This window comes from Aquarana catesbeiana, linkage group LG05 (assembly GCF_042186555.1).
Source record: "Aquarana catesbeiana isolate 2022-GZ linkage group LG05, ASM4218655v1, whole genome shotgun sequence".
NCBI classification, from domain to species: Eukaryota; Metazoa; Chordata; class Amphibia; order Anura; family Ranidae; genus Aquarana; species Aquarana catesbeiana.
Genome location: NC_133328.1, coordinates 312,061,303 through 312,075,471, shown reverse-complemented (window position 1 = coordinate 312,075,471; position 14,169 = coordinate 312,061,303). Strand labels below are relative to the sequence as shown.

General features: G+C 44.0%; 1 protein-coding gene across 2 annotated transcripts in view; it reads left to right on the top strand.

Annotated features, from left to right (window-relative positions):
* Positions 1 to 14,169, top strand: part of NSUN2 (NOP2/Sun RNA methyltransferase 2) — a 153,811-nt gene that overhangs the window by 116,032 nt on the left and 23,610 nt on the right. For both annotated transcript variants that reach the window (XM_073630839.1, XM_073630838.1), the window contains 2 exons: positions 1,429 to 1,525; positions 12,265 to 12,443. In XM_073630839.1, the coding sequence (XP_073486940.1) occupies positions 1,429 to 1,525; positions 12,265 to 12,443 (276 nt within the window). The remainder of the gene's footprint in view (positions 1 to 1,428; positions 1,526 to 12,264; positions 12,444 to 14,169) is intronic.

Here is a 14,169-nt window from a genome sequence, read left to right as displayed (position 1 = left end):
CCTCTCTTTTAGCAACATTCAGCAACCGGTCAGGGTATTCACTTCATCCCTTCATCAAAATCCTTATTTGTGTAGAAAGAAAAAACATGCAATTTGTTTTGCACTGAAGAGGCACTAGCTAATTACTGACAGTTCGTAGATCTGTTACCTGGGGAGGGGCGATCTTCTGCATCTACACCATCCGGTCGTTGTCTCCAATTTCCAGGGGGGATCCCACTCCAGCTTCTACTCAGGATGTTTCCTGGAATAAATGGATGGTTTCCAGAGCGTCCTGGTCTTTCACACTTTCATTCGCCACACATCCACAGTAATCTCCGCTGTCCTTCACGCTCACAGAGCTTATGGCATAGAGGGGGTTAACTGTGGAGGGGGGCTTCAGGTTCAAGCCAGTCCAGAGGACACCTGGTGCACTTTATACTCTCCTTCCGTACACCGCTCCCCTTTCCACCCCGCTCTTGGTCCACACTTCACAGTAAGCAGGTCCGGAGACCTTCGTCCGCCGGAGCCTTGCGGTCTCTCACCTCTGCTCCTGGAGGTTTGCCAGGACCTCTACCGTGAACTCTCACAGGCGCGGCCGTCAGGCCCCTCCCCTCACCCGTATGTGCGTGTCACGCCGCATCTCAGATCACCCGGCAATCGCTGTTTTAATATCAAGCTTCCAGTGCCCTGTTTCTTACAGATAGATGAAAGAAAAATGGAGGCTGTTTTTATTTGCCTGGCTATCTCTGGCTTCCATACTTAAAGTACATTTTCACCCTTTCAAATAAGTATGCTCCCCTCCATCCAGTTTCCACCCTGCACACTCCTTCACTGCATAAATCTGTTGGCCCTCCTGGATTCAATCGCAGGCTCCCGATATCACAGGGGTGTGGGACCTGATCAGCTGCTGCAGAGAAGTGGATCACTGCAGGACAACGCTGATTCCACTGGGTGGGCGAGTACCTTTAAAAAAAAAAAAAAAAAAAAAAAAAAAAATTATGGGGGTGTGTGTGTTTCCCCTTTAAGGCACTGAGCTGGAACAAGCACGCAGATAACAAAAGTCAAAGCTTCTAATCAAATGGGTGTCAGTGACTCCTTAACACACATGCACCTCCCTATTAAGTCTCTCCTGTGCAGTCTCAAAAAACCTGCAGAGCTCTGGATAGCTTTTGTTATGTATTGAATGTTTTTTGTTAATCCGAAGTTTGCACATATTTACAAACCCACATAAATATGCCTTTGAAAACTTAAAAAAAAACAATCTAAAGTTGACCTAGACCAATATAAATTCCCTTTGTAAAGCAAGGCCATACGTTTTTATCTGAATACAACAGAGAGCAGTTTTGATTAATTTGGTCCAATAGATGTTCTAGAAGTGTAAAGGCAGCAGTGTGCCATAGGTTGGTATATTGCTTACTCTTCACTTACTTTGTTTTTTCTTTTTAACAGCCTGAGAATACTGCCACATCACCAGAATACTGGAGGTTTCTTTGTAGCAGTTTTGATAAAGAAAGCCCCTATGCCATGGAACAGGAGACAACCAAAGGTATATTTTTATAACTCGTTAGTGTAATCAATGACTCTGTAGCACTTTGCCTATGATAAATTCATCTGGATTGCTTTCATTACTAATCTTTGGAGTCCTACATGCTGCTTTCTATACCATATAGCCGGCTTGGAAGAGCATGGGGGGGCTGCAAGGCTCGGAAAGACTGCCATTTTCATCATGGGTATGTGCAATTGACAAAGCAAGCCCACACATACCTGTGATTGAACAATCATAGGAGGGTCCTTGCAACTGTCAAATGTTACTAATACCGCTTAACTTTTCAACTAGACAAAGGGGTCAGTTTTATACATTGTAATAATAGAGTTGCACTAAATGGAAATTTTGGTGCCGAAAACTAAAATGCAGGATACACTTGGCCGAAATCCGAAAATGACCATTTTTAAAAATATTTATATTTTGTATATATAATTGTTTTCGACTTTTTAACTAATATCATGAATTGAAATGAATAGGAGTTTGTTGGCCATTATTTGTACCTTTTTAGTGCAAGAAAATATATCCCTTTAAATTCTATGTATGTCTTCACAGTGGTCCGTTGCGGTGTTAATTCTGCTTGCTGCAGTTTTGATCAGTTAAAAAAAAACACACCTCCCCATTGAAATGCATTGAAAATGCAGCAAGAATGCATCAATAATGCACGTGTTAAGTTTTTGTTTTGCCATTTTTGAGTCATGATGATCTATGAAAAACAAACCATACGTGTGGTAAAATCGCTGCAAATTCGTGGCAAAATCACATGCATTTTTGGTGCCATTATCGGCACCTTTTTCTCTAATCAGCAAAACACAACACCATTTTCGACCAATATGTTTTGGTGCATCTCTAATAACATGTAGAAAGATGCAAGATAAAGTATACCTTTTGTGTTTAGGATAACAAAGTGAGACGTTTGAGTTGCATTGTGAGTTTTTGTGAGAAGATTTTTCCCTCTTTAACTCAAAATATATGAAATATAGGCTCTCTTTAAACTTAATGAATACAAAGAAAAATGGTGACCGTTATACTGTATGTGATCTCAACATACAAAACTTCCCACAAATGTTTCTAGCCAAGTTGGTGTTATTGGCCTTAACGAGGTTAAAGCATATCTAAACCTAAAATTAAAATGTTAGAACTGGTAAGCTGTAATATATTTATATGTGGTGGCTGCATTATTTTTCATGAACATTATCAGCAAGTACGGAAAATGCCTTATGATCTTAGAAATACCATTTCCTAGTAAACTACTAGGCCCATAAACCCATTATTATTTAACCACTTCAGCCCGGAAGGTTTTACCCACTTCCTGACCAGGCAATTTTTTGTGATATGACACTGCGTCGCTTTAACTGACAATTGCGCGGTCGTGCGACTCTGTACCCCAAAAAAAAAAAATTGATGTCCTTTTTTTCCTACAAATAGCTATCTGGTGGTATTTGATCACCTTCTGCAGTTTTTTTTTTTTTTTTTTTTTTGTGCTATAAATCAAAAAAGACCGACCATTTTGAAAAAAGACAATATTTTTTACTTTCTGCTGTTAATACATATCCAAAAAAAATAAGCGTATATTGATTTGCGCAAAAGTTATGGAATCTTCAAACTACAGGATAGATTTGTGGACATTTTATTTATTTTTTTTACTGGTAATGGCGGTGATTTGTGTTTAGCAGGACTGCGACAATGCGGCGGACAAATCTGACCCTAAGTGACACTTTTTGGGGACCAGTGACACCAATACAGTGATCAGTGCTAAAAATATGCACTGATCAATGTATACATGACACAGTGGCAGGGAAGGTGATAACACCAGGGGAGATCAAGGGGTAAAATGTATTCACTGGGAGGAACTTTCTGTGGGGGAAGTGGATTCACTGGAGGAAAAGAGATCATGATTCAGCTTGGCTAAAACTCACTCTCTCTCTCTCTCTCTCTCTCTCTCTCTCTCTCTCTCTCTCGATGTGCTTTGTTTACATCGGCACAGCGCTGCTCCGTGTCTCTCCTGAACGATCGGCGGGTCGCGGCGGCCGCCGGACCCGCTGACTGGCTCCAGCTGCGTCCAATCACAGTGGGGGGGTTGGGTGGCGGTGCGCACACGCCCCCTAAACCGCGTACATGAAATCGTGTACAGGTACATGATTTTGTGCACCCGGGCCGCCCTGCCGCAGTAAAGGTACGTGGGGCGGTCTAGAAACGGTTAAAATCCATCCTGTATGACAACTGTGACTGCCTCCATTGAAATTATTGTCCGCATTTATGTGTTTTTAGATATGTCCTCTAAATGCAGGTTTAATAGTGGCAGTTTGAATGAGGCCTAAATGTGGCTAAGGCTTAATGTACACGGGATGTTTTTACAACCTCTCCTGAATGATTTAACTTGACAGACTGTAACCCATGTTTTAAATGTCCGTTTTGCTGCGTTTGGCGTCTGAAACTTTAAACTTCGGCATCTGAACTTATTTTTTTGCCTTCAAAGAAAAGCCTATAAAAGCAACTGCCTGAAAACATTAAACTAACCTGTGTACATGTACACATAAGATAACATTGGATGAGTTCAGGTGCAGCTGAAAAAAGCATCCAACTGCCTCTGAACATCTGTTTACCAGCAGCAGTGTACATGAGGCCTAAAGGGATCTAAGCTTTAACAGGGACATCTAAACACAGGAAAAGGTGCTCTGGGCCGCATAAAAAAAGTTTTTGTCCCTGATGACTTCTCCTGCATTTAACGCAGGAGTGCCAGTGTGAATGAGGCATATGGATTGATAATCTGGGATATATAGTACATTTTGCTTTTTCGTTTAGAGAGGCTTTAGGCATGATTGCCATATAGTATTATCCCTTTTACATGTTACGGTGTCAGAGCATAAGTTGTGGTAGTCTCGTGTCACTTGTAGTGATGTTTTGAGGTACTGAGGTAATTTGCCTCTACTCAGATTTTAGCTGTTCTCATAGGAAAAAACGCTCATCTGAGTGCCTGTTTATAAAGCCAAATACATCTCTTCCCAGCAGGAGAAGAGAGAAGATGTAGCCCCACTGTGAACAAATTAGATCTGAGGAGAAGGCTGCTTGTGATCTTGTGAGATATTGCAAGATTGCAGTGCAGCCTAGTTTAAAAAGTGAAATTTAAAAGCACACATAATTTCACGGGTGTATTAAAGTATAAAGACACCCCATGAATGTTACACATTAGTTTAATATATACACATATGACTAGTCTCTAGCGTATGTGTGTATATGTATACATATAAAGTCTACACACCCCTGTTAAAATGTCAAAAGTGTAAAAAAATGAGACAAAGATAAATCATTTCAGACCTTTTTCCACCTTTTTAATGTGACCTATAAACTGTACAACTCAATTGAAAAACAAATTTATATCTTTTAACCACTTGCTGCTCGCCATATAGCAAAATGACGGCGGCAAAGTGGTTTCAATAACCTGACTGGGCGTCATATGACGTCCTCAGGATATTAAGCCACTGTCTGCCCCCGGGGGCGCGCATCGCAGCAATCGTTGTTGCGGTGTGTCCGTCTGACACCCCGCAACACCGATCTAGTTAAAGAGTCTGACGGAGACTCTTTACCACATGATCAGCCGTGTCCAGTCGCGGCTGATCACGATGTAAATAGGAAGAGCTGGCGATCGGCTTTTCCTCACTTGTGTCAGACAGCTGCGAGTAGAGGAGAGCCGATCGGCTGCTCTCCTGACGGGGGTATGTGCTGATTGTTTATCCGCACAGCCCCCCCTCGGATCCCACCCAGGACCACCAGGGAAGCCACCCAGGAAAACTTCCAAATTTTTTTTTTTAACAGAAACAAAAGCGAAACTTTTTTGTTTTTTTTCAAAATTGTCGGTCTTTAGCAGCACAGCCGTTGGCTCCCGGGGGGCGTGGCAGAGTCCGGCATTCGTGTCTATGGACGCAAATGCTGGACTCGGGAGCGCTCGCAAGGTAACGCCCCCGGGAGAGCGTTTCTCCTAGGGGTTATCTGATGTGGGGAGGAGCTGCTAGAGCCACCGAGGGACCCCAGAAATGGATGATCTGGGCCACTCTATGCAAAACGAGCTGCACAGTGGAGGTAAGTATGATATAATGTTTTTGTTATTTTAAAAAAATAAAAAACAAGCCTTTACAATCACTTTAAGCCCCGATTCACACAGGGGCGGCACGACTTGCAGGTCGCCTCACCGAGGCGACCTGCACACGACTTCCACGGCGACTTGCAAAATGGCTTCTGTATAGAAGTCTATGCAAGTCGCCTCAAGTCGCCCCCAAAGTAGTACAGGAACCTTTTTCTAAGTCGGAGCGACTTGCGTCGCTCCTATTAGAACGGTTCCATAGTACAGAACGGGAGGCGACTTGTCAGGCGGCTAGGTCGCCTGAGAAGTTGCCCCTGTGTGAACCGGCATTAAGCACTCACATTCAAATTCATGTTAAATAGGAGTCAGTACACATCTGCCATCATTTAGGCTGGGTTCACACTGGTACGACATGACAGTTGTACCACTTTGGATCCGACTTTGCCCTGCGACTTGAAGTCCGACATGCGTCCGACTTTGATCTCAACAATACTAGGCACTGTGTCTGGTATGAATCTTTAGGGGGAATTCCACGCACAATGTAAAGAAAAAAACGGCATGGGTTCCCCCTCCAAGGGCATACCAGGCCCTTTGGTCCGGTATGGATTTTCAGGGGAACCCCCATGCCAAAAAAAGCGTACCCCCCCCCCCCAAAACCATACCAGGCCGTATGCCCTCAACATGGGGGGGGGGGGGTGGATGCTTTGGGACAGGGGGGGCCCTGCGCCTCCCACCCCAATGCACCTTGTCCCCATTTTAATGAGGACAAGGGCCTCTTCCCGACAACCCTGGCCGTTGGTTGTTGGGGTCTGCGGGTGGAGGGCTTATCTGGAAGCGCCCTTTAACAAGGTAAACCCCAGTTTCCGGCCCCCCCACCCTCTGTGAAAGAGTATGGGGTACGTACCTCCTACCTATTCACCTAAAAAAAAAAAAAAAAAAAAAAAAAAAAAGTTACAAATAGTACAAAGGTTTTTAAAGTAATTTCGTTAAGGCAGCTCCGTTGTCGCTTCCGATTTCTTCTCCCCTCTCTAGCTCTTCTGCCTCCTCCACTGACGTCTTCTCCCTCTGTCTACTGTCTTCTCCGCTGTCTTCTCCCTCTGTTCTTCTTCCGATGTTAACCCAGCGCTCTCTCCCTCTCTAATGCTAGGTGCGCCACTACTTATATTGGCATAGGGTGGGGTCACCGGAGGCCTGCCACTTATGATGTCACCACCCCATCATGGCCCGGTCGGTGATGTTATAGGGGGTGTCGCCTCCAGATGACGTCACCCGATGACACCGCCCCATGCCAATATAAGTAGTGGCACACAGCGCACCCAGCATTAGAGCGGGAGAGAGCATTGAGTCAACATCAGAAGAAGAACAGAGGGAGAAGACAGCGGAGAAGACCCATCAAAAGAGCTTCCAGATTTCGATAAGCCCCCCCCCGCGCCCGCAGACCCTGATGGCCAGGGTTGCCAGGAAGAAGCCCTTGTCCTTAGCAACATGGGGACAAGGTGCTTTGGGGTGGGGGGTACCCCAGAAAATCTATACCATACCGAAGGGCCTGGTATGCTCTTGGAGGGGAAACCATGCCTTTTTTTTTTTTTTTTTTTTTTTTTTTTTTTTTAATTTGGTGTGGCATTCCCCTTCAAGATCCTCAGAGCACAAGTTGCATGCCAAAGTCGGGTCAGTTAAGACGGCGATCCGTCGTCTGTCATATTCAATGGGCTGAAGTAGGATCAAAGTCAGACCAAAGTAGTGCAGGGAGCATTTTTAAATGTCTGACTTGCGTCGGACCAGTTAAGACGGCTCTCATAGGCAAACATCGATTTTCACACGTCATGCGACGTGAGCTCCCAATGTCAGAGGGTTTGTCATACCAGGGTGAACCCGGCCTTAAAGTGCCTCTGATTAACCCCAAATAAAGTTCAGCTGGAAATCTTTTAGGTGCAGGGAAGTAAAAATAACATATGATTGCATAAGTGTGCACGCCCTTAACTTAAGGACCTTAGAAGCATTTGCCCCCTTAATGACCAGGCCAATTTTTGCGATACGGCACTTCCTCGCTTTAACTGACAATTGCGCAGACGTGCGGCGTTATACCAAACAAAATTATTGTCCTTTTTCCCCAACTAGAGCTTTCTTTTGGTGGTATTTGATCACCTCTGCTGTTTTTTTTATTTTTTGCGCTATAAACAAGCAAAGAGCGACAACTTTGAAAAAAAAAAACTTTAGGTCGTTGTCTGAAAGATGATGTTCCTCTTCGTGTTCATCTTTCTAGCAGAAGCCTGAAGGTTTTGTGCCAATATTGACTGACTGGTATTGGAACTGTTCATTATTCCCTCCACTTTGACTAAGGCCCCTATTCCAGCTGAAGAAAAAAGCAGCCTCAAAGCGTGATGCTGCCACCACCATGCTTCACTTTGGGTATGATGTTCTTTTGGTGATGTGCAGTGTTTTTGAGCCAAACATATCCTTTGGATTTCTGGCCAAAAAGTTCAACCTTGGTTTCATCAGACCATACCACATTTTCCCATATGCTTTTGGGAGTCTTCAGATGTATTTTTACTAAATTTAGCCGGGCTTAGATGTTTTTTTTCTTAAAAGGCTTCCGTCTTGCCACTCTACCCCATTGCCCAGACATATGCAGAATACGTGAGATTGTTGTCACATGTACTTGCCACATATTCCTGCAGCTCCTTTAATGTTGCTGTAGGCCTCTTGGCAGCCTTCCTGAACCGTTTTCTTCTCGTCTTTTCATAAATTTTGGAGGGGTGTCTAGTTCTTGGTAATGTCACTGTTGTGCCATATTTTCTCCACTTGATGACTGTCTTCACTGTGTTCCATGGTATATCTAATGCCTTGGAAATTTTGTACCCTTCTCCTGACTGGTACCTTTTAACAATGAGATCCCGCTGATGCTTTTGAAGCTCTCTGCGGACCATGGCTTTTGCTGTAGGATGCGACTAAGAAAATGTCAGGAAAGACCTACAGTATCTCACAAAAGTGAGTACACCCCTCACATTTTTGTAAATATTTTATTATATCTTTTCGTGTGACAACACTGAAGAAATGACACTTTGCTACAATGTAAAGTAGTGAGTGTACAGCTTGTATAACAGTGTAAATTTGCTGTTCCCTCCAAAATAACTCAACACACAGGCATTAATGTCTAAAACGCTGGCAACAAAAGGGAGTACACCCCTATGTGAAAATGTCCAAATTGGGCTGAAAGTGTCAATATTTTGTGTGGCCACCATTATTTTCCAGCACTGCCTTAACCCTCTTGGGCATGGAGTTCACCAGAGCTTCACAGGTTGTCCTCTTCCACTCCTCCATGACGACATCACGTAGTTAGTGGATGTTTGAGACCTTGCGCTCCTCCACCTTCCGTTTGAGGGTGCCCCACAGATGCTCAATAGGGTTTAGGTCTGGAGACATGCTTGGTCAGCCCATCACCTTTACCCTCAGTTTCTTTAGCAAGGCAGTGGTCATCTTGCAGGTGTGTTGGGGTCGTTATGTCTGAATACTGCCCTGCGCCCAGTCTCCGAAGGGAGGAGATCATGTGCTGCTTCAGTCGGTCACAGTACATTGGCATTCATGGTTCCCGCAATGAACTGTAGTTCCCCAGTGCCGACAGCACTCATGCAGCCCCAGACCATGGCACTCCCGCAACCATGCTTGATGGTAGGCAAGACATAGTTGTCTTTGTACTCCTCACCTGGTTGCCACCACACACGCTTGACACCATCTGAACCAAATAAGTTTATCTTGGTCTCATCAGACCACAGGACATGGTTCCAGTAATCCATGTCCTTAGTCTGCTTGTCTTCAGCAAACTGCAGGCTTTCTTGTGCATCTTTAGAAGAGGCTTCCTTCTGGGACGACAGCCATGCAGACCAATTTAATGCAGTGTGTGGCGTATGGTCTGAGCACTGACAGGCTGACCCCCCCACACCCCTTCAACCTCTGCAGCAATGCTGGCAGCCCTCATGCGTCCATTTCTCAAAGACAACCTCTGGAAATGACACTGAGCCTGTTCTGAGTGGAACTGTTAAACCGCTGTATGGTCTTGGCCAATGTGCTGCAGCTCAGTTTTAGGGTCTTGGCAATCTTCTTATAGCCTAGATCATCTTTATGTGGAGCAACAATTCTTTTTTTCAGATCCTTAGAGTTCTTTGCCATGAGGTGCCATGTTGAAATTCCAGTGACCAGTATGGGAGAGTGAGAGCGATAACACCAAATTTAACACACTTGCTTCCCTGTCACACCTCAGACCTTTGTAACACTAACGAGTCACTGGACACCGGGGAGGGAAAATAGCTAATTGGGCCCAATTTGGACAATTTCATTTGGAGGTGTACTCAATTTTGTTGCCAGTGGTTGGACTGGCGTGTGGACGAGTGGACATTAATGACTGTGTGTTGACTGTATCTTGAGGGGAAGCTGTACACTCACTACTTTACATTGTAGCAAAGTGTAATTTCTTCAGTGTTGTCACGTGAAAATATAATAAAATATTTACAAAAATGTGAGGGGTGTGCTCACTTTTGTGAGATATTGTACTAGAACAGCTGAACTTTATTTGAGGTTAATCAGAGGCACTTTAAATGACCAGTGTTTACTGACTTCTATTTAGCCTGGGTTCACACTAAAGGCATTTCAGTCTGACTTCGGGAGTGTTTTCAGGCGGGTTCCTGCACAGATGTCTATTGAAATCGCCCACAAAGTCACTAAAACAGTAGTTCAGGAACTACTCATGGGATTCGGTGTGGCGCCCCGCAAAAGCTGATTTGGTAATGTTTCCGGAAATAGGCAGCGATTTGACACGTCAAATTGGCCCGATGTGAATGGGGGTGTAACATGAGTTTGAGGGTGAGTTCACACCTATGCGACTTGGGTGCTGGTTTCCCCACATCCAGTTTGCGTGGTAAGGCAGTGGTCATCAACCCTGTCCTCAGGGCCCACTAACAGGCCAGGTTTGCAAGATAGCTGAAATGCATCACAGGTGATATTATTTGCTGCTCAGTGATTGCAGTATTCTAAACTGCATCTCTCCAAGGTAATACATAAAACCTGGTCTGTTAGTGGGCCCTGAGGACAGGGTTGATGACCACTGTGGTAAAAGATTGCGGCCGGCTCTCTATGAAGCTGGTTCACATATCTTCGGTGGGAATTTGCACAGGGGTACTGTGCGTCTTTTTTTTTTTCTTTTTTTTTTTAGGTCCATTTTCAGGTCCAAATTCATCCCAAAAATTCAGGCTGAAATCGGATCTGAAATGATGAACGGGGATGCACCGGACCCCTGCTGTGAGCCGAATGAAACCACAGAAACCTGACATTTTAAAAGGATTGTGTAGACTTTAAATATTCACTGTATGTATGCATGTATATGTACACTCACCGGCAACTTTATTGGGTACACCTTGCTAATACCGGGTTGGACCCCCTTTTGCCTTCAGAACTGCCTTAATACTTTGTGGCATAGATTTAACAAGGCGTTGGAAACATTCCACAGAGATACTGACCTGATAGCATCACACTGGGGTTGATTTACTAAAACTGAAGAGTGCAAAAATCTGGTGCAGCTGTATATGGTAGCCAATCAGCTTCTAAATTCAGCTTGTATAATTAAGCTTTGACAAAAACCCTGGAAGCTGATTGGTTTCTATGCAGAGCTGCACCAGTTTTTGCACTCTCCAGTTTTAGTAAATCAACCCCACAGTTTCTGCAGATTTGTCGCTGCACATCCGTAATGCAAATCTCCCATTCCATCACATCCCAAAGGTGCTCTGTTGGATTGAGATGACTGTGGAGGCTGTTGGAGTACAGTGTACTCATTGTGTTCAAAAAACCAGTTTGAGATGATTCAAGCTTTGTGACATGGTACATTATCCTGCTGGATGTAGCCATCAAAATATGGGTACACTGTAGTCCTAAAGGGATGGCCAAGGTCAGTAACAATACTCGGGCTGTGGCATTTAAACGATGCTCAGTTGGTACTAAGGGGCCCAAAGTGTGCCAAGAAAATATCTCCCCCGCCCCCCACACACAATTACACCACCAGCCTGAACCGTTGATACAAGGCAGGATGGATCCATGCTTTCCTGTTTACGCCAAATTCTGACCCTACCATCTAAATGTCACCGCTGAAATCGAGACTACGCTATTTTTGAAATATGCCGCACAAACCCACATGGTACTGTGTCTTGCTGGGTGCAAACGTGCTGCTTTTGCTAGACACATTTGGGGTGTCATGAACAAATTAAAGGAATCCATGCATGTCTCGCAAAGGCAGCACATTTGTGTGCTGTGCAGGAAAAGTGCATGCAATGTGTATTTCCCGCACTGCATTCTGGTGTGAACTGGGCCTTATTAGCACCAGTCACTGTGTGTATGTATGTAGAGAGAGATATTATATATATATATATATATATATATATATATATATATATATATATATATATATATATATATATATATTTATTCAGTAATTGTTATGTTTTTATTGGTATGCTTTTGTTTGTATTAAACCTAAGCTAGATGTGTAAAAGAATATCAGTTTATTTTCCATAGCGTGAGTTTCAGTGTGTTTGGCAAACATTCTTCTCCTGTCTAAAGTCCTTTTCCCCTACTGTTCTCTGAAAAATGACCTAAAACATGACCCCTTTTCTTGCAGCTGCTTCGGAGGCCCCCCACTGTTGCGGCCAGTGTACCAGTTGTTAATGATGATGTTGAGGATGTGACAGAAACAGATGAACCAGCTGTGGGAACAGATAATGCAGCCAATAAGGACGGAAGCCTCAAATCTTGCAGCAATCCAACGACTGATCCTACTAATAAGGATAACGTGTGCGGGTAAAGAGGACTATAAACACTGGATTGCTTTGTTTAACAGATTATTGTACACATTCCTCTTGTTTTCAACCATTTTCTATAGTGTTAAGTGCTACTCAGCTTTAGTAAGGCTTAATGCTTGTTATGAAAAAGTGTTTACCCTGAGAGGATCCGTGTCATTGTCAGGATTATCAGGTGAATATGAAATTATAAAAGCCTAAAAGTAATGAAACGGCCACATCTGAAACCAGTAATAATTTGGACTATATTTGTTTTTGGTTTTGGATACATTTTTAAATGGTGAAACCGGTGTCACAGACCGTCGTTAGCCCCTCCTGTTCTGCAGTGTCCCATTGGTAATCTTTGTTGACAAGATCTCACTGTATACTGTTTAAACACTGGCCTCTAGGGACCTGCCAAGCATGAGCATTAAGCCCACTGCTTTGCATTGTTTTTTTAATATGTTTTGTTAATGTCTCATTATGCACTGCCATACAGTGCATAGTAAGACATGGTGATTTTAACATGCCTCCATTAACCCCTTGTGCTCTAAAAGGGGTCAGTGAGTAATCATTGTTGATGGAATTTCACTTCTGGACAGAATTAGATCTTTATACATACTGTTGACTCTTTGTACAGCATTTTGCCATGTGTCCTCTTCAATCACATATTGCGATCACTTTACCTCTCCCTATCCACCCGAGTCTAATTGTCAAAGTGTACCATATCCCTTCGGATGAGTTGGTATGCGAGCAAGATTTAGTCTTTGGCCAAAACTCCTAGCCTAGAGTCGTGTTGCATCAGCTGTTCTAGGCCAATACAAGTCCTTAGATGTCTTCACCCTTAGAGCTGGTTCACACAGGGGCGACTTGTCAGGCGACCTAGCCGCCTGACAAGTCGCCTCCCGTTCTGTACAATGGAACCGTTCTAATAGGAGCGACGCAAGTCGCTCCGACTTAGAAAAAGGTTCCTGTACTACTTCAGGGGCGACTTGCATAGACTTCTATACAGAAGTCGTTTTGCAAGTCGCCGCGGAAGTCATTTGCAGGTCGCCTCGCTGAGGCGACCTGCAAGTCGTGCCACCCCTGTGTGAACTGGGGCTTACACTGATCCCAGAACTTTCAGAAATCGGGTCTCTGTCGCTTTTGGCTTGGCAAAACTTTTTACTTCTCTGACACAGCCTCTTTTCCCTGGGATCTTGGCCAGATGGGAATCTGATACATACATCTCACTTCAGGTATATAAGTCCTGCATGGTAACAGACAGATCAGTAATTGCTTCCCCCATATTGAGGACCTTCCAGCCTATGTGGAACTCATGGAATGACTACTGCATGTCCCCGTTTTTCCTTTTATTAAGGACAAAGTTTTTTTCTCCCTAAGGTGCTTGTCTTTATTCACTAGGAAAGTATTATGACTTTTCTCTCAACTGCTCCCGTAGCTCCTTTGTAAGTTTTCCTTCCATTGTCTGGCTGTGGTACACACCGTTGAAGTTTATTTCCCAGCAGCTAATCCTTCTCTGAGGCCAGTGTCGGATGTAAGGAGCTTCTGGTTGCTCTGAATTTTGCTCTCTTCCTTGACCAATTGACACATGGGCCTGTTAGAGTTTTGGTTGCTGCTTTGCCTGGCCCTCAGTTGGACTGCTTTTGGACATCCAATAGCTAAGACTTAGGCCTCATGTACTTTGCTGCTGCTAAATGGACGTTTGTTTAGGAGCAGTTGAGCATTTTTTTCAACTGCTCCTGAAC